This window comes from Lithobates pipiens, unplaced genomic scaffold (assembly GCF_037356315.1).
Source record: "Lithobates pipiens isolate NorthernLeopardFrog02 unplaced genomic scaffold, aLitPip1_a1.2 Scaffold_16, whole genome shotgun sequence".
In the NCBI taxonomy this organism is placed as follows: Eukaryota; Metazoa; Chordata; class Amphibia; order Anura; family Ranidae; genus Lithobates; species Lithobates pipiens.
This window is the reverse complement of record NW_027507748.1, coordinates 540,794,872-540,816,674: the sequence shown is the minus strand read 5'-3', so window position 1 is coordinate 540,816,674 and position 21,803 is coordinate 540,794,872. Positions and strand designations below refer to the sequence as shown.

The 21,803-nt window shown below is 43.7% G+C and overlaps 1 protein-coding gene across 2 annotated transcripts in view; it reads left to right on the top strand.

Moving 5' to 3' along the window:
- ADCY6 (adenylate cyclase 6) overlaps window positions 1-21,803 on the top strand; it is a 357,827-nt gene that overhangs the window by 230,563 nt on the left and 105,461 nt on the right. For both annotated transcript variants that reach the window (XM_077483314.1, XM_077483312.1), the window contains exons 4-7: window positions 4,172-4,321; window positions 5,404-5,525; window positions 7,681-7,792; window positions 18,820-18,947. In XM_077483314.1, the coding sequence (XP_077339440.1) occupies window positions 4,172-4,321; window positions 5,404-5,525; window positions 7,681-7,792; window positions 18,820-18,947 (512 nt within the window). The remainder of the gene's footprint in view (window positions 1-4,171; window positions 4,322-5,403; window positions 5,526-7,680; window positions 7,793-18,819; window positions 18,948-21,803) is intronic.

Below are 21,803 nucleotides of genomic sequence, written 5' to 3'. Positions count from 1 at the left end.
GTAGTACGAGGATGATACGATGTCCGTGATAGGCGGAACACAGGCTGCTGGGAAATTCAGTGTTCCGCCTATCACAGGCGAAGGCGGAGCCGGAGGCGCGGCTTTTGAATAGAATGGCCGCTGTCTGTCTGCTCGACACGCTGATCGAGCGGGCAGACAGCGATGACTCGAGTATAAGCCGAGGGGGGCACTTTCAGCCTCAAAAAAGAGGCTGAAAATCTCGGCTTATACTCGAGTATATACGGTAATCAATGTTGATGTTTGTAAGCTTTCGTTGTGAAAATCCGCACATATTTGCTTAATTTAATTCTGTGACAAACATCTACTATTCTCTGTGAATAGGCACTGCTGTGTCACACATTTCACAGCGCTTGCCTTCTGAACTACAGATGTGCTGAGAGGAGTTTCAGGAGGCGGAGTCATTACAGGAATCATTGTTTGCAGGCAGCAAGGTGCCATGGGATCTGTAGTCCTTAGAAACTGAAAATAGACAGCAGAGAAGCTACAAAGCATACAGGGAATCCAGGAATTTAATTAAAGATGGCCAGCAGACAGGCAGAACTCGCAACATGAAAGAAGATTTTTAAGTAAGCTTATATCGGAATGTCAAAATTAACTTTTGCTATTTTTGCCATTACGTTGCAGATGTTATAAAATGACAGCGTATGCTGTGACCATAGATATTCTTTAATTGGACTTGTTATGTAATGTTGAAGAAGGTCCATTACTTATTGAAGCAGCTTCCGCAGTGTCAAAACATAGCCCAACATTATTAGCTATATGGGTAACTCAGTCACCATAATTCAATCACAGTGGAATGTAACAAAGCAGATGTTTGTCCAAGAACATGGCAGGAGCTGTGGAAGTTTGAGAAATGGCAATCATCATAATGATGTCCAGTACAGTTGTTGATCGTTTTTGCCTAAACTTGCACTTTAAACGAACTCTAATCCTACTCTATGCCACATTCTAAGACAAAGCTATCTAGCCCTGTAAAGCAAAAATTGCTGTACTTACCTTGTTCTTCAGCCGCTCTGGTCCGGTCCCACGCTGAGCTGTCAGCAGCTTCACTGTGTAGGTGTGTGCTGGAGAGGCAGTCGGCAACAGAAGCCCAATAGTAAGTCTGTAGGTGATATCACTTCCCAGGCATTTCCCAGCTTTTGTCGGTTCCACTGTTGGAGACTGGACTAGAGTGGCTAAGTACAGCGATTTTTGCTTTACAGGGCTGGATAGATTCATTTTAGGATGTGGCATAGAGTAGGATTAGAGTTAGTTTGTTTTTGCCTAAACTTCCAATTTAAAGTGTTTGCAACCCTAAAAAAAAACAGAGAAAAAATGGATCCTGTTCCCTTAAAGCATGCATAACAGCACAGTGTTTTTGCTGTGATATCTGGCCCTTTGTATCATATAAAATACCTGGCTGATCCTGACTGGTTCTGCCCCCCCCCCCCCCCGTAAACTGACCATGGTTTACCATGGCTGCTGAGCCTTGACAACGTGGTCAGTTTACTTGCCTCCATACATCCACAACTCTTCTCCCCCCCCCCTCCCTGCCTGTCAGCTGTGTCTGTGCCACTCTGCTTCCCGCTCCTTTCCTTCCTGCTGCTAAAAAAAACTGTTATAATCATACCATTCTCTTAAATAATGACGTGCCCCACTGCATGTGTTTTATAAAAAAAAATGCAGATTTCTACTTATTTCAAAACGCAGCCTGGCACTCACGTGACTGCTAGCTGCTCTCCTCCTCTCTTACCCTCCTCCTGGCTGTCGTCAGCGGGATTTTGTGATCTTAAAGTGGTTTTAAAGCAGTAGTATGGATAGTAGTATGGGTTTGGGGGGTTTTCCATAATCATACTTGGGTGGATGTAGCATCGGTCCGATGCAGCATCTGTCCCCTGGCGCCTCTACACTGAGAACCGAACGATGGCTTGGTTCTCACAGCTCCCAAGCAGAGAGCTGCTGACTGTCAGTCAGCAGCTCTCTCCGCTCTGCTCCCTCCTCGCTCACTGAAGAGCTGTAGAGGGGCGGGTAGCGGCCACATAAGGCTCTCAGCGGCTTGCTGAGAGGCTGAGATGGGTATCAGTCCAGGCACCTGGTGGATCCAGACTTTCATTTTCGGAATGGCAATGTGGCATTTCTGTGACATCAGCAGAGAGTGGACTTCAGCCTGCTCTCTGCTGAAAACGTGTCGCAGGAGTGCAAAACTAACTGCACACCTGTGATCCAAAGGAAAAGCCCAGCTAAACAAGCTCAGGCTGGACTTCTCCTTCAACCACTTACCGCCTGCCCAACATCATATGAAGTCATCGGTTCGAGCAGTGATATCTTAACAATGCCTGCAGCTACAGGCATTATTCAGATATCAATTTTTTCAGCCGGCAATTCCCTTCACCATAAGAATGATCATAGCAGCAGTTCTTTCGTTCTTACAGGTAGCAGGAGGGGATGTCCCTCCCTCCCGCCGCCCCCCGTTGCTTCTCCTAGAGGTGAGATCTGGGGACCTATTGACCCCAGATCTCACTGTAAAGAGGACCTGTTGCACACTATTCTTATTACAAAGGGATGTTTACATTCCTTGTAATAGGAATCAAAGTAAAAAAAAAAAACGTAAAGAGATCAAACTAGAAAGAAGTAAAATTAACAAAAAAGAAAAACTTAAAGCGCCCCTGTCCCCACTCGCTTGCGCGCAGAAGTGAACGCATACCAAGTCACGCCCACATATGTAAACTGCACTTAAATCACACATGTAAGGTATCATTGTGAACATTAGAGCAAGCGCAGTAATTCTAGCCCACCTCCTCTGTACCTCAAAATATTTAACCTGTACATTTTTTTTAAAAGCGTTGCCTATGGGGATTTTTAAGTACCGAAATTTGACGCCATTCCACGAGACTGTTGAAGCGTGACATGTTGGGTATCTATTTACTGGGAGTAGTATCTTTCATATTATGCAAAAAGATTGGGCTAACTTTACTGTTTTTTTTTTAATGCATGAAATTATCCCCCCAAACAAACGCGTTTAAAAAAATTGCTGCACAAATACTGTGCGAGATAAAGTTGCAACGGCCACCATTTTATTCTCTGGGGTCTCTACTATATAATGTTTGGGGGTTCTGTGTAATTTTCTAGCAAAAAAATGATTTTTACATGTAGGAGAGAAATGTCAGAATTGGCCTGGTTGGCAAGTGGTTAAATAAATAGAACGTCTAATCCAGACAGATAGGTCTAATGTGTTTTTAAAAGAAACTAGTGCAAGTACCTGAATTTGACTTTGTATTAGCCTCTTACAATCACATGTGCAGCAGAGCTCACACTAGGAGAGTGAGAATTGGCACAAGAAACATATTGATAGGAAGAGAGCTCAGTGTGACCTAGAGATGTGCGCATCAGGCTGTGGCGTCTCTTCCCTATTCACAGAACGAGGGCAGGATCAATACCTAGCTGTGTCTTAACTAGAGTAGAGATGAGTCAAGTTTCCTTCCTGCATGTGTTGCATTACAGGGCTGTGTAAATCTCAGGAGTGAATGGACAAGAATGCAAATCCTCTGACCGGTAAAGCAGCTGTCATACATGTATTTAATCTGTGTGTTTACCTGGTCTCCTAGAGTTCAGCTTTATAAGAAAAAAAGGGTGGTTATTGTTTCCATTCTATATGTCACTTTGTTGTTGTTCACACACGTGAGATGGTATGCATCAATAACCGTGTGTATGGTTGTGTTTACTCTTGGTATGACTGGGAATGAATGGGAAGAGGGTATCGGATTAGGGAATTGCTGTGTCTACTTTAAAAATCTCTTTGGTGGAAATAACAGCTAATAATTAAGCAAACCCAATTGGTGTACAGTAATCCTTATAAGCCAATTACAGATGAGTTCATGTACATTGATATGATATGTAAGCTCATTTCTCATTGATATATTTTTTAGCACACTGTGACAATATATTCTGTGTTCCTCAAATCAAACTATTGTGCACCTCCAGGACTACTATGGTTTGGTTAGCATTTTACATTTTTCTCTAGTTACTTTAGGGTAAAAGTATTTAATTCTCTGTAAGCTTATGTAAAACAAAAAAATAAAAAAGTTTCATTGTGATCATAAACTTATAAATTGAAGATATAATATATCCACACATTGGGATTCTCTAAATCCATTTTCTCTTCTCTTTCTAGCTAAGTGCCAATGTGCTGATCTTCCTCTGTACAAACATCATTGGCATTTGTACCCACTATCCTGCAGAAGTTTCCCAGAGACAGGCCTTCCAAGAAACACGAGGTTACATCCAAGCTAGGCTGCACCTGCAGAGGGAAAACCAGCAGCAGGTTAGTACTTAATGCCACCCACGTGTGTTACACCATAGAAGAAAGGAACAAGCTGCTGTGTGATGAAACAACACATGTATGTGAATCTTAACTCTGAGCTTGCAATCACCATCTAATTAGCAGGTTAGCACGAGGTACAAAACGTGTGTGATTTTGTTTACGGGTCATGTTGTAGAATAAGCAACACAATTGTGTGAGATGCAAGGCATATGTTAAGCTGGCCATACATGAATTGAAATTTGGCCGGTTCAGCAGGTACCAGCCAAATTTCACTCCATTTCACTTGTGTACAACCAGCCTTTTGTTTTGTTTTTTTCCCACCAAACGATCAGTGCCACTATAGCCGGCAACACTGATCATTGTATACATTATCTCAACGGGAAGGATTCCCCCATCCACATCGAAAAATGATTCATGTATGGCCTGCTTTACACTGGGCAGCTTTAAAAAAAAACAAAAAAAGGGACTTTTTTTGTTGTTGTTGTACTTGTATCCTGTGTGCTTTCTCTTCTAAGCCTGTCATCAAAAACTCCTGGTATGAGCTACCCTCCTTGTCATGCCTATAGACAAGGAGGTGCGTACATTGGGCACACCTCCAGCACTGCAGAAAGTAGTGCCATGTTATATTCAAAATGTATGCATGCACAGTGCATCCTCTCTTCCTCTGTCACAGCAGCTGCTGAGCTCAGTTTTGTTGGAGAGAGAGAGAGAGAGAGAGAGAGAGAGAGAGCATTGCACATTTGTGGTATCTGAGCGCAGCAGAATGCTCATTACTATAATGTATGGCGCATCTTTTCAGCTGGGCAGGGCGGGGAGGGTTCCTATTACTTGAAGTTTTTGTTAACAAGCTTGGGAGAGGCCAAGCCTACATAGGTATGACATTTTAAAAGTAGCTTTATTATTTTATTTTATTTTATTTATTTATTTTAAACTGCACAGTGATTTTTAAACTATTGGGGACTCTTGAATGCATGGGGATTTTATTGGAAAGGCAAACATGGCTTATAACCATTAAGGAATTTCTATAATAAAAGTGTTTGTGCTTGAAGAACATGAATTATGTTCTCTGTTTAACCATGCAGGAGCGCCTCCTGCTGTCTGTTTTACCACGCCATGTGGCAATGGAAATGAAAGAGGATATAAACACCAAAAAAGAAGACATGATGTTCCACAAAATCTACATACAGAAGCACGACAACGTCAGGTATAGTTTATTTTCTAAACGTTAAAGATAGACAGACTGGTATAAAACTTACCTTGTAATCTAGTTTTTGTATAATTAAAATTTTATATAGAAACCTAGAAAAGTGACAACAGAAAAAGACCAAGTAGTCTATCGAGTCTGCCTTTTTCTTTGTTTTGTTTTTCGTTAACGTTTGAATATAAATCTGTTTGTCCCAAGCATATGTGACGCCATTTACTGCCTCACTACCTCTGCTGGAAGTTTATTCCAGTTCGCGTCTTTCCTCCAGACTGTTCATATTAAGTTCCTGAAGTCGCTCCCAATACGTTTCATCTCCCAGCCCTTTCACCATTTTTGTTATCCGTTTCCGGACTCATTCTATTTTATCAATATCTTTTTGTAAGTGAGGCCTCCAGAACTTATCTTACTAAAGTTCTATATAGGGGAATCAGAACCTCCTTCTGGCTGCTGGTGATCCCTCTAGTGATGCAACCTAGAATCCAATTTGCTTTTCCCACTGCCTAGTCACACTTTGCTTATTTTGCAATCATTTGAAATAAGTACCCCCAAATATTTTTCCTCGGTAGTGCTGGCTAACACTTTGTCCCCACATGTTCTACTCTTTCAAGGAATTCTTTTTCATTTGCATTATTTTACATTTAGAGACACTGAACTGCAGTTCAATCAAATCAAATATTTAGTGATTATGTATTTGTATTTATCCGTGTAGAACAGCTTAGGCCTTATTTATACTAGCTGGCAGGGGTAGTAAAAATGGGTGGTTAAGCCGCAGCTTTACCTCTCCTGACTGCTGAGCCGCAATTTATTTTCACCATGGTTGCATTTCTGTGTGGCAAAAATCATTAACTCTGTCACATTAGACAGGTGGGAACCACCTCCAAACACAAACTATTCAAGTTCATAGGACCACGCTGCAACCATGTATAATGCAGGCACTTGTGGTGCTTCTGGCTCTGGATGGGTAAAACAGGCCTCCAGGAGGCTCCAAACTACCTCTAAAAAGCAAATAACGGGGGATTGCTCTTCAGAGGGGGGTCGTAAAAGAACCACACATGTAAATGAAGCCTTGGACTGTCAGTGATGGGCAGTGTAGCTTTGCTCTCCACATTAAAGGCTTTAACACTAGCAGCACATAGCTACATTATTGTGCACTAGTTAGTAAGTAGTGCAATTCATGTGGCAGTTACTCAATAAAGCTGTAGCAGGGAAAGATTAGGTACCTTAGGTTTGTTTAAACCACATATGTCAAACACAAGGCCCATGGGCTAAATCTGGCCTAATAGCTCTTGTCATGTGACTCGCTGCCACCTCTGGCTGTCACCCTTTCTGTGTTTATAAGGAACAGCTTTGCTCTCAGTGGCTTCTGGATGTAACAGATCGGACGGGTCTCCAGAATCTGAGAGCGAGAACAATCTCCCTGCAAGTCAGCACTGCCTACACAGAGCTGTTATAACAGAGTCAAATACATGGGTAGTAGAGGTGCTTACACCAGGTATTACTAAAGCTGCTTACATGGGGAGAGACTAGAGATTCTTGGAAGCTTTAAGTGGAGCTGGGAAGGTTGGTGTTGCACACTGTGCATAGCGTACCCCTGAACCCTGCACTCTATACACAGCACAAGCCTAAATTCTGCACTCTGTGCATAGTGCACCCCTAAACACTGCACTCTGTATACAGTTCACCCCTGAACTCTGCACCCTGTACATAGTGTACTCCTGAATGATAGGAGTAGATACATAGGGGTTTATTTACTAAAGCTGGAGACTGCAAAATTAGGCTCACGTCTGCACAGAATCCAGTCAGTTTTGAGGTTTTATTACCAAAACTTAATTTAACAAGCTGAGCTTAGAAGCTGATTGGTTTCTATGCAAAATCAAGCCTGAATTTTCATACTCCAGGTTTAGTAAATAAATCCCATAGTCATGCAGCTAGAACCGCCCCATACCACTGAAGCGCCACTCAATTGAAATTGAGTTTGACATCCCTGCTTTAAACGAATACGTTTGATAGGATTTTTTTTAACAATTGATTTTCTTACTGGAACTTTTATCTTGAACATTTGTTTTTATATGAATTCATGATGCATACTTCTGATTCCTGCAACAGTGATGACATGTCTTGTTTTTTTTTTTTTTTTTTTTTTTTTTTCCCCCAGTATCCTGTTTGCTGATATTGAGGGCTTTACCAGCCTGGCATCACAGTGTACAGCTCAGGAGCTAGTTATGACTCTGAATGAACTCTTTGCACGATTTGACAAGCTAGCAGCAGTAAGTACTGTATTTCAGTCTTTCGGTGAGCTTTGTATTTTCTATTCCTATTTGATGTTAGAACCATCTTCAAATTGAGTCCCTTCACCCCCTTCACTGTTTGTACTATTTTTTGCTAAGCCAAAGAGTGCCACCAAAGGCAAGTAGTGCCAGGACAGCTAAAGTAATCTGACAGATCAACAAGAATATGATATGCAGCTTAGAAGACACATACAACGCTCTGGCAAAATACATTTTAATTTGTAAATACTTCAAAAGTATGCAGCTAGTCCCCAATCCGGCTTATAGGCATGACGGGTCTAGGCAGAATCAGAAATGGCTCCACATTCAGACTGAAAGCCCTCCTAAAAGCTGTGTGACCACGGCCTCCTGGAGAGGATTGGCAAGCGAATATATGGCTTCATGGCTCCTCTTGCAAACACACTATACAAACAAGCACCATGAATGCCTGAAATGCTGGCATTTAAACTTGCACTTGGAGTTTATTTTTTAACACAATTTTGTGGTCTAATTATCTTACTGACTCATGGTTTAATGATCTGTTTATTTACTTAGAAACGTTTTTGTTACAAACATGTATAATTTGGACAATATAAATATTTTTTCTTAAAGCGGTAGTAAGCCCACTGAGGTTTTTTTTTTTTTTTTTGGTTTTTTTTACACCTGTAATGCAAAAGGCATACTTAGCTAGTATGCACCGCATACTAGCTCATTATGAAATACTTACATTAGAATGAGGCGTCAATATCTCACCTGGTCCACGCTGACATGTTGCCTCAGCGTGTCTTCCGGGTATCGTGGCTCCAGCTATGAGTGGCTGGAGCCATGATGTCGTCACTCCTGCGCATGCGTGTGGGAGACTTCTTTCCGACAAGGTTCGGTTCAGCCGAGAATCCCCTGTGTGCATGCGCCGCTGCAGTCAGCGGCTCATTGCAGGGGGAATATCTCCTAAAACGTATTATAGGCTTACCTGTAGGTAAAGGTAAAAATTTTGACTATACAACCGCTTTAGGAGATGAATATAAAATTAAATACACCAGAAACAAGCGATGTGAGGAGTTCAGGGTACCCTAAAAGAGGTTAGCTGCATACCAGAAATGTATTTTAGTAAAAATTTAATTTTGGGTTTTTCCCATTGGATAATAATGACATAATAAGTTTTAAAGTGGTTGTAAATCCTTACAGACCACATTGACCTATAGATAAGCCCAGATTAAGGTTTACCTGTAGGTCCAAGAAATATCTCCTAAACCTACATATGGTTTAGGAGATATTTGCAAAAAGACAGGTGCACTGAGCATGCCGCTGCTAACGGCGATATGCCGTTAGTGGCTGCTCCCATGCAGTGACATCACTGGCTCCTGTGTCAGGTAAGTGACACATAATGTGCTACTATGCGATGCATAGTAGCCCATTATGCTTTACCTTTGCATGGAAACAAAGAGGAAGTAAACCCATTAGGGTTTACTTCCTCTTTAAGGGTTGTTCTTACAAATAGTCTGTTTTAGCACCCTGTGCTGTTAGGCACATGAGGTGGTTAGGGTTGCCACCTGTCCGGGATTCACCCGGACAGTATGGGTTTTGAAACATGTGCCCGGGTCTCTGACCACCTGAGACCCAGGCACATTATTAATTTCAGACCCGTCAGTGGCTCCCTGCATGGCCGTGTCTCCTCAATTTCGGGTCCGCAGCTTGGTAGCACTGCTTGATTTCAGCTCCTGTTCAGCTGTCAGTGCAGGACGGGAGTCGGGACACAGAGGCAGAGGCGGAGCCTCCATGGTGCTCTCCTCCAATCCTCTGGCTGGCTGCAGAAGGGACAAGGAGGTGGGCAGAGCCTCCCCATTTCCTGTTGCTCTGGAATGTGTGCAGAGATCGTGCTGGGACTGCAGCCCAGCTTGTAAAGTAAGTTTTTTCATTGTCAGGATTTCATAGTACTCTCACCTCTCCTCCCCCCCATGCACTATATACCCCCTCCCCCACCATACACTATATACAACCCCCTCCATACACTATACACACACCCCTCCCCCACCATACACTATATACACCCCCCTCCATACACTATACACACCCCTCCCCCCATCATACACTATATACACCCCCCTCCATACATTATACATACACCCCTCCCCCCACCATACACCACCCTCCCCCCATACACTATATACACCACCCTCCCCCCACCATGCACTATACACCCCCCTCCCCCCACCATACACTATATACACCCCCTCCCCCACCATACACTGCCCTCCCCTACCATAAACTATATACACCCCCTCCCCTCACCATACACTATACATACACCCCTCCCCCACCATACACTATCCATACATCCCCCTCCCCACACCATACACTATCCATACATCCCCCTCCCCACACCATACACTATCCATACATCCCCCTCCCCCCACCATACACTATATACACCCCCTCCCCCCACCATACACTATATACACCCCTCCCCCCACCATACACTATACATACACCCCCTCCCCCCACCATACACTATACATACACCCCCCTCCCCCCACCATACACTATACATACACCCCCACCATACACTATACATACACCCCCTCCCCCCACCATACACTATACATACACCCCCTCCCCCCACCATACACTATACATACACCCCCTCCCCCCACCATACACTATACATACACCCCCTCCCCCCCCCATACACTATACATACACCCCCTCCCCCCCATACACTATACATACACCCCCTCCCCCCACCATACACTATACATACACCCCCTCCCCCCACCATACACTATACATACACCCCTCCCCCACCATACACCCCCCTCCCCCTGCCATACACATATACAGTCCCCCCATAAATACTGTTCTTCACTCCCCCAGACACCATCCATATATACAGTTCTCACCGGGTGACACTGTCCTCTGCTCTACCGACACCGTCCACTGCCCTACTGACACCATTTTCTGCCCTACTGACACTGTCCACTGCTCTACTGACACCGTCCACTGCTCTACTGACACCGTCCACTGGTCTACTGACACCATTTACTGCCCTACTGACACTGTATTCTGCCCTACTGACACTGTATTCTGCCCTACTGACACTGTATTCTGCCCTACTGACACTGTCTTCTGCCCTACTGACACTGTCTTCTGCCCTACTGACACTGTCTTCTGCCCATTTCCTGTTGCTCTGGAATGTATGCAGAGATCGTGCTGGGACTGCAGCCCAGCTTGTAAAGTAAGTTTTTTCATTGTCAGGATTTCATAGTACTCTCACCTCTCCTCCCCCCCATGCACTATATACCCCCTCCCCCACCATACACTATATACAACCCCCTCCATACACTATACACACACCCCTCCCCCACCATACACTATATACACCCCCTCCATACACTATACACACCCCTCCCCCCTATACACACCCCTCCCCCCATCATACACTATATACACCCCCCTCCATACATTATACATACACCCCTCCCCCCACCATACACCACCCTCCCCCCATACACTATATACACACCACCCTCCCCCCACCATGCACTATACACCCCCCTCCCCCCACCATACACTATATACACCCCCCTCCCCCACCATACACTGCCCTCCCCCACCATAAACTATATACACCCCCTCCCCTCACCATACACTATACATACACCCCTCCCCCACCATACACTATCCATACATCCCCTCCCCACACCATACACTATCCATACATCCCCCTCCCCACACCATACACTATCCATACATCCCCCTCCCCACACCATACACTATCCATACATCCCCCTCCCCCACCATACACTATATACACCCCCTCCCCCCACCATACACTATATACACCCCTCCCCCCACCATACACTATACATACACCCCCACCATACACTATACATACACCCCCTCCCCCCACCATACACTATACATACACCCCCACCATACACTATACATACACCCCCTCCCCCCACCATACACTATACATACACCCCCTCCCCCCACCATACACTATACATACACCCCCTCCCCCCACCATACACTATACATACACCCCCTCCCCCCACCATACACTATACATACACCCCCTCCCCCCACCATACACTATACATACACCCCCTCCCCCCACCATACACTATACATACACCCCCTCCCCCCACCATACACTATACATACACCCCCTTCCCCCACCATACACTATACATACACCCCCTCCCCCCACCATACACTATACATACACCCCTCCCCCACCATACACCCCCCTCCCCCTGCCATACACATATACAGTCCCCCCATAAATACTGTTCTTCACTCCCCCAGACACCATCCATATATACAGTTCTCACCGGGTGACACTGTCCTCTGCTCTACCGACACCGTCCACTGCCCTACTGACACCATTTTCTGCCCTACTGACACTGTCCACTGCTCTACTGACACCGTCCACTGCTCTACTGACACCGTCCACTGCTCTACTGACACCGTCCACTGGTCTACTGACACCATTTACTGCCCTACTGACACTGTATTCTGCCCTACTGACACTGTATTCTGCCCTACTGACACTGTCTTCTGCCCTACTGACACTGTCTTCTGCCCTACTGACACTGTCTTCTGCCCTACTGACACTGTCTTCTGCCCTACTGACACTGTCTTCTGCCCTACTGACACTGTCTTCTGCCCTACTGACACTGTCTTCTGCCCTACTGACACTGTCTTCTGCCCTACTGACACTGTCTTCTGCCCTACTGACACTGTCTTCTGCCCTACTGACACTGTCTTCTGCCCTACTGACACTGTCTTCTGCCCTACTGACACTGTCTTCTGCCCTACTGACACTGTCTTCTGCCCTACTGACACTGTCTTCTGCCCTACTGACACTGTCTTCTGCCCTACTGACACTGTCTTCTGCCCTACTGACACTGTCTTCTGCCCTACTGACACTGTCTTCTGCCCTACTGACACTGTCTTCTGCCCTACTGACACTGTCCTCTGCCCTACTGACACTGTCCTCTGCCCTACTGACACTGTCCACTGCTCTACTGACACTGTCCACTGCTCTACTGACACTGTCCACTGCTCTACTGACACTGTCCACTGCTCTACTGACACTGTCCACTGCTCTACTGACACTGTCCACTGCTCTACTGACACTGTCCACTGCTCTACTGACACTGTCCACTGCTCTACTGACACTGTCCACTGCTCTACTGACACTGTCCACTGCTCTACTGACACTGTCCACTGCTCTACTGACACTGTCCACTGCTCTACTGACACTGTCCACTGCTCTACTGACACTGTCCACTGCTCTACTGACACTGTCCACTGCTCTACTGACACTGTCCACTGCTCTACTGACACTGTCCACTGCTCTACTGACACTGTCCACTGCTCTACTGACACTGTCCACTGCTCTACTGACACTGTCCACTGCTCTACTGACACCGTCCACTGCTCTACTGACACCGTCCACTGCTCTACTGACACCGTCCACTGCTCTACTGACACCATTTACTGCTCTATTACTGACACCATTTACTGCTCTACTGGCTGACAGTGTCCACTTTTATGGTAGGCTATTTTCACTGACCTTTCTTTTATTAATCGAATCATATTTTATGGGTACACTAAATGCTTTTGTTTTATTTAATCATGCCCCTTTAAGACCCCCCACTGTTAATGCAATTTGGCTATAGCAACTGTTCACTGTAGCACACTTCATTACTACTCTTTTTGGGTAACCCAAGGTATTTTACAATCCTATAGCGTGTACTACAAAAAAATTGCCGTGCACTGCAAATATGTGCGGGTTTGGCATGAAGAAAAGGTGGCAACCCTAGAGGTGGTGCTGGGATTGAGTTGAAATGTATGTCTGTCTGTTTCTGTATCCCAGTAGTGGACCTTGAAAGTCTAACTTTTTAGCTTTTTTTTTCTTTTCTTTTTTATTAAATTTTTTTGATAAAGTGGACTAAAATTGTGCTAAATTGTTACCAGTTGGGGATATTTTCCCTCACTTTCCCTGTGACATCAGGACAAGAAATTACAGGGGGTTGCCACTAGGCTTGTGCAATTAGTTTCATAGCCAATGGAAATTCGGCAGAATTTTGCATCTTGTCGTTATTTTTTTATTTGGACATTCGGATGTATCCGAATGTCCGAATAAAATAATAATGAATTTCAACTAATTCGAAAGAAATTATAGTGGATATAACGAATGAATTTGACATGATTCGGTAATTCGTTAACAATCTAATGAAACAAAAGGTCAACTCAAAGTAAATATTACAGTCCAATCAGCTGATTCATTTTGTGCTGGAGGTTGAATTACTGGCAATGTGCATTCCTGAGAACTGAGTGAGAAGGGTGTTGTATTTTTGCAGAGGAGCCAAGATATTGCCATTGTGTGTGTGTTTAAAAGATTCAATAAACAAACGACTTTCCAAACTATAAATCATTATCACTAATATTAAAAGAAAAAAAAAAAAAAATGGTGGTGCTGCGCTTCCAAAAAAAATGGGACCTTACACGAAAATTTTATAGAGCTAATTATTCAGATGGAGATATGTCAGATGGTATATATTCAAACTAGTATGGTAAAGTAGTAAGGGAGAACTCTTATCCTAATGTAGAAATTCTTCTATCAATAGTGCCTGCAACAGTGTGTACACAATAACTGTCACAATCCCAAGTGCAACTTATATCTCTATGATATAAAAATAGTGCTAAGTGCAAAACCACATACAGTGGTCTAACTATAAATCAGACTTCTATGACAGAAAGTGCTGAGTGCATCATAGCAAAACCAAAGTGACTGAAATATAAACAGTTACTGGCTACGTTAGCGCAAACTAGTGACAATAATAAAGTGCAAAAAATGCAAGCAAGCAAAAGTGCAAAAAATGCAAACAAAGTGCTTAGTGTAACACAAAATATTAATAAAAAACATATAATAATCGAACTATAGAACAAAACTCCATAAACAGAAAGTGCTGAGTGCAAAAAATTGGACTATATCCAGCTGTTAATGACGTGAACACAGTCCCGTGATGATGTCACATAAACATCTAAAGTGATTCTGTGCTGGGAAATATCTCAGAGGTTCTTCCTCCACATAAGTGATTCTACGCATAAGTGTGCACACTGGATAATTACCTTCCCGCTATATAAAATATAGCGTATATGCAGCCTCCTCTTGGATATACCAGGAGTCCCAGGAAAGGGGGTGGAAGGGGGGGGCCTCAGGGGGTCACTCTCAGATCTCTGTCACAGTATACTCAAACAAAAATGGGGTAAATGGGCAGCATTAGCAGCAAAACAGTTCAGATCAACCGCTCTGGTGCGAGCGTCACTTCCGGTCTCCGTATCCTACGCGTTACATCACTTCCAGTGACTTCAACTGGGATTTGTGCACAAGTCTAGTTGCCACTGATACAAGAAAGCACATACAGCACAGACAGCAGTAAAAGCTTTTAAAAGAGAAGTTTAATTTATTTATTTTTTTTAAGAATCATTCTTACCTAGGTGGATGCAGCATTGCTTCAAAGGCTCTAAGGCTGAGATCTAAGCAATCAGCAGTGTTTGTTGTTTTCTCAGTGCACCCTGAGCAGAGGACTGGTGACTATCAGTCACCGCTGCCCTCACTGACTCGAGTGTTGGGCTGTGGTGGGTGCGGAAACAGCTGGCTCAGGCTCCTGGGTGGATCTCGATCATATGGTCACAATCTTTCCCCAGCCTGGACCAGCTCTGTGACGTCAGCTGACAGCGGGCTTCAGCTGGTTAGACGAGTCCAAAGGGTGATGATAAATAATGTGTCCTCAAACTGGTCTGGAGTGGTAAGTGGGGTACCCCAAGGCTCTGTCTTGGGACAATTCAGTTTAATTTATTCATAAATGATATAGAGGTGTTGAAATAAATGGCTCAATCTCAGTTTTTGCGGACAACACAAAAATAAGCAAGGCAATAACTTTTACATCAGGATATAGACATTTTACAGAAAGAACTAAATAAAATGTGGGGTGGGCAACTACATGGCAAATGAGGTTTATTGTAGAGAAATGTAAGGTGCTAAAAACATAAATACAAATTATTCACTAGAGGAAGAGCCTCTTGGGGAATCAAGGATGGAGAAGGATCTGGGGGTCCTAGTAGAATACAGACAGCAATAGCATGCAATGTCAAGTTGCAACTACCAACCCAGCAGAATATTAGCATGCATAAAAAGGGGGAAATACTCAAGAGATAAAAATATAATCCTGCCACTTTATAAAACTCTGGTTAGGCCACATCTGGAGTATTCTGTCCAGTTTCGGTCACCGGTCCTCAGTGGATGCGCTGGAGTTGGAGAGAGCCCAAGGAAGGGCAACAAAATTGATAAGGGGACTGGAGGCACTAAATGTATTTATTCGCTGGAGAAGAGACGCTTGAGAAGGGACATGACAGCGATGTAAAATACCTCAATGGTGATCCCAGAGTAGGAAAAAAACTATTCAGTTTCAGGGAGTGTAAGAGGACACGGGCCACACAATGAGATTGGAGGAGAAACGATATGTGGAACTCTTTTCTACAATTGGTGGCATCAGCGGGGAGTATTGATACTTTTAAAAACCCTTAGATGTGCATCTTAAAGAACATAACATACAGGGATATGGGAAATGATTATCAAATCTGACACACATACACCTACACAGGTTGAACTGAATGGACTATTGTCTTTCTTCAACCTTACCATACGTAACTATGTATGTAGCTGAAGACGGGTCACAGAACGGACTGCACTCCTGTGATCTACAGAAGTACAGCTAAACAAGCTTTGGCTGTACTACTCCAATTCACTCTTTTCCCATTTGTCTTTCTCTCTTTCTACTTTGGTGAGATATTCTAACAGAAAATGGATAAAACGAAGCCCTTACTTAGACACTGGCCCAGATACTGTGCAGGGTGAATTTTTTTGGCATGTACATCCACTCATTACATACAGCAGACCTTCACACTACCTCTACCCCCTTCCTCCTCATATGAACCTGCCACTATTACTGTAGTTACTACAGTAATTAAATGGTTAAATACATTAAAGTATAATTTCTTGCCTCCTTGATTTTTGTTTTCCCACATATTAATGCCCCTCTTCTCCTCCTATAATCCCATGCAGCCATTTTGCCTAGTAGACTTCATCATGACAGCCTTTTTCTTCCTAGGTCTCTGAGATTACCCGCTGACGTTATCAATGCCAGATCTATGTAGAAAAATAAATGAATGGGCTTTTCTGAGATCTTGTGGGATTTTGTGAAAAAAAAAAAAATTCTTTCACCTAGATGCCACAGTTTACCCAAGAGAATTCCCTATATGATCCTAGCAACACAGCTTTCCCAGGGGCAGCTTTGCCATCTGTGCCTCATTGGGGTGGCTTCTGTTCACTTCCTATACCATAGCTAAAACAAGAAACAAGGAGAAATTTCTTCAAAGTGAGGGAATCCCTGGTTGTCACCAGATCCAGCGTCTCCTCTCTTCCTGTTCTGGTGACAACTAAAAATGTGTGATTTTTCTTTCACTTTTGGGATATTAGTGAACAGGACTACTAGAGAAGACTACTGTGTCTCCCTAATGGGGGACACAGACAGTGATAAAAACCTGATTGGTCTTCTAATCCCTTAGCACTCTAAAACTAAACAACTAAACAGTCTTTTAGTTATACTTTAAAGGAAAACCGTTATCCTTTTTTGAGGTAAAGTCCACTTGAAAAATTCATCTGGTTAAGAGCAAGGAGCACTACAGATGTTTATGCAGTGGTACTTAAGGGGGATACACGGTAAGGCTAGGCTTCTTTATTTAGGCGTTATTCACACCTGGTGTTTCTGGAATGAGCAACAACGCACAGAAAACACATGGTTTGTCATGCATCATGTAAGCGCACTGCAAGCGTGCTTGCGGTGCATTCATTGTTAATGGCACTCCAAATGTGGGTAGAAGACACGTGTTTTGGTGCAAGCAATCGCACTACAAACATGCTGTGTAAAAAAAAATTCTGAAGCTCTTGGGGCATTTGTCACACATTGGGCAGCCCATTCAAGTGAATGAGCTGCCTCGTGTGATGAGCAGAAACACTTAAAAAATGTGCTAATGAAAAAATGTAAGCAGGCATATGAGTTCCAGCTATGCTCGGGTGTAAATGGTGGCTTAAAGGAGATCTCAGGCTCTGGGTTTTTCCTCTTTTACTGCCCCCTCTTCCACCAGCCTTCCTGAAACAACATCCCCAACCCCCAATTTTTCTTTTTCTTTTTTCTTCCACCCCTTTACATACCTTTTACAATAGGCATAATCTTGCCGACAACATAGTGAAGTAACCTTTAGGAGGGGAGCCCAAGGCTAATTATTGCTCTGTTTGAATGCAGAGACCAGTAACCCTGTGAAGACTTTTGCTATTTACTTTTAAATTTACAAAATTTTCACTTGGTAAATACATTTCCCTAGCAACATTTGGAATTTTCTTTTTTTGCTACAGAGCAAAGTTTTCTTTCCTAGGTAGGACCTCAGGTCATTAGTAGGCAATGAATGAAGGGGAGTATAATGTAGGATTTTGTTTAGTGGTGCTTAGATGATGTATTACTGTATATGACACACCATAAAATTAGTTTATAAAATACACACCATACTGTTAATGTCTTCTACGTGACAGGCTGATCACATATATGTTTATATAACAGTAAGTTCCTTGCTGTAATAAATGCAGTACTATGAAATTTCTCACGGCCACCACTCTAATTCAAGCTATCTTTGGAAAACTGAATGTGATTGGTGATTTAGAAAGCAGAGACATTTACACAGCATAAACTCCGGGAAGTCTAATCCTTCCATACTTCATACTGAGCGCAAAGTTTGTCTCCACCATTAAATAGTTTTATCTATTATATACACACTATATATTATATACACAAATTTATTGTGCCACCATATATAACTGCATGTTGTGTTTGACCCATATATATGGCACTGAACAGTAGTTCAACTGTAATATTATAACTGTCTTTTCCTGTTTCAAGGAGAACCATTGCTTGCGCATAAAGATCCTGGGGGATTGTTACTATTGTGTCTCTGGATTGCCTGAGGCCCGTGCTGATCATGCTCACTGCTGTGTGGAGATGGGAGTTGACATGATTGAAGCCATCTCGTAAGTGGAGCTCTGCTTGAAGCATAATTGCACATAACCATATATGCATCTTCAGTTTAGTGCTTTAGTATTGTGCCATTGTGGTCAAGGAAAACAAATAGTTACAAATAGTTATAAATAAATTACATCTTGATGAGCCAGGAATTTGTGATGCAGAACCAGAGCTGAACTGATTATTTCCTAGATTTATTTTGCAGATTTTATGAAACATTTTTATTTAGAGGGACAATGTAGATTGTAGAACATCAATATGTAATTTTGTAATGAACTCCAACTGTTTCTGTAAAATGGGTTAGCGGTGGGAAGCTGTACAGTTGTTTACCAAGCCCACACCACCATGTGCTCTTGCTTACCTGTTCAGGTCTAATATACTATGTCCCACCCTGCCTTCTCTTTTACACATTGGAATAAGCTGAGAAATGGGTAGTAAAAAGTGAATTTCTTTATCGTACATCATGGGACACAGAGTCATATTATTAACTTAATGGGTATATAGGCACCTTCAGGTGATGGACACTGGTATACCCAATACAGGAAGTTCACTCCCCTATATAACCCCTCCTCCTACTAGGAGTACCTCAGTTTTTTCGCCACTGTCTAAGATGTTGGTCACAAGTAAAGATGTGCTTTGAAGAGCCCCAGGAGGGATCCTTGCTGAATTTATATAGCCTCCATAGATTGGGTCCATCCAAAGTGCCACTGAGGCCAAAGTGCATGGTACCCGGGCCTCATATATGAAGTATAAGGTTTTGCCTGTAACGCCTCTCTTTGCAGGGCTGGACCCAGGGACCCAGGGCTTTGGTCATGCTACATTACCTAAAAGCTTTTCCTGGCGGGGTGCTTTTACAGGTCCAAGGGAGTGGAACCCCAATAAAAAAGGGGCCCGGTCCTTGAAGGTTTGCTAAACGCAGCCCGCCGTGATGGGTGAAGGATGGTTTGACTGTTAAATCGGCAAATCCTACGGCGGGGTTAAGGTAAGGGAAGAAACTTAGGAACTAAAAAGTCCACCTATGATTTCTTCTTTAAGGGAAAAAATGTTGTCATGACTTTAATCTCCACTAGAAGGAGCATATGCACATATCTTAATCTGTTGTCTTCACTATAAGCTCAGTGTCAGTGTGTGTGGCCGCAGTAGCTTGCACAGGGGGATTCCTCTCCAGGTAAGAGACTTGCTGATGCTTTTTTCTCCCCCCTGAAGGGACCCAGAGGGTAGGTTAGGGAAACATCAGTGTTGTACCCCCCTTGTAATACCCCCCCGCCGCAGAGGTCCTGAAAATTGCTCCCACAGTTGTTTTCTCTGCTTGCTGGTGTCATGGGCCCAAAAGCCATCCGCGGGAATATTTTTCAAAACTTAGGGAGGGGTGGGTTTACGAAGGGGGCGGAGCCTAGATGCTGCACCGTGTACTAGAAGATTTAAGAATCTGCTGGAGCAGTCTCTCCTCGGCTGACAGCAAGGAGGAGCAAGCAGGCTGCACACGGGACACAGGAATGGTGGGGCACATAAGGGCTGCAAGTGGCATTATTAATACAGGAAGGGCATTTTTCCCAGCACTAGGCTGAGCTTAATATCGGCATCATTCTGTCATGACTATGTTCAGCAAGTAGTGTAATTTAATAGTGCCTCTGCTTTTGTGCTTAGGAATATGTATATCAAAAAAGACACCACGAAGACCAAAAAGGTACCTAGGGTTTCACCCCCAGGCGCTAGGAACTCCAGTCTTATCTCCACACTGTCATCCTCACCTGAAATACCAAATATGGCAAGCCAGGGTGAGTCATTGGAACAAATTGGTGGTGCAGCTGCTTCTCACATTTCAGCCCCTGTATACGTGACTGAAGATGTGTTTTTCTCCACCCTGCGGGGCCTGGAAGGAAGATTAGCAGCTTTAATTGCATCCTCCGTTCAAATGAATAGGAAGCGTGCTAGATCCCCCTCCCCCACCTTAGACCCTTTGCAAGGGAAACAGTGGGCACAGGATGTTGTGTTACCCTCAGGCGATCAAGAGGAAAGACAAACCAATGACTCCTCTGCAGAAGAAGGTAGATGAACACTTTTCAGCCTCACAATCTGAGAAGTTGCTGATTACAATCTCTTACGGAGATGGTTCGTTCTACTTTCATGCCACCCATAATGGAGTGTGCTGAAAGCTCAGTTTCTTCCTTGGGTTCCTGAAAACCTTCAAAGCCTTTGCATGCGTTTCCTGTCCATGCATTACTAGAACAGCTTATTTATGCTGAATCGGATCACCCGGATAAGCATTTTCTTAATTTTTCTTCATTTACAGCTCTCTATCTTATGGAGGAGAAATTCACCAAAAAATGGAAGGTACCAGCAGTTGACGCTGCGATTTCCAGTGTGAATAAGTCTAACTTGTCCAGTAGATAATGCACAAATGCTTAAGGATTCAACAGATAAAAGGTTGGAATTCCTGTTAAAATTAGCTTTTTCTTTGGCAGGTGCCGTTACTCGGCCTGCAGTTGCTGCAATAGGCGTCTCTCAATCATGGTAAAACAGCAGCATTTCCAGTTTGTAGCCTTGCCCTTCAGGCTAGCTACAGCACCCTGGGTGTTTACAAAAGTCCTTGTCCCACTTCTAGCCAGGTTAAGGGCACATGGCATAACAGTCACGGCATAACAGTCTTGGCGTACTTCGTACTTGGCGTACTCGTTTAGAGCAAAGCATGCGCATCACAACCAGTTACCTGTAAAGTTTGGGTTGGATTCTCAATCTAGAGAAATCTTCCCTAAAACCGATAAAAAGGCTGTAGTACCTGGGTCTGATCATAGACACAGCTCAGAAAAAGGTGTTCTTGCCTCAGGCAAAAATCAACTCTATAAGAGCTGCAGATGGTCAGG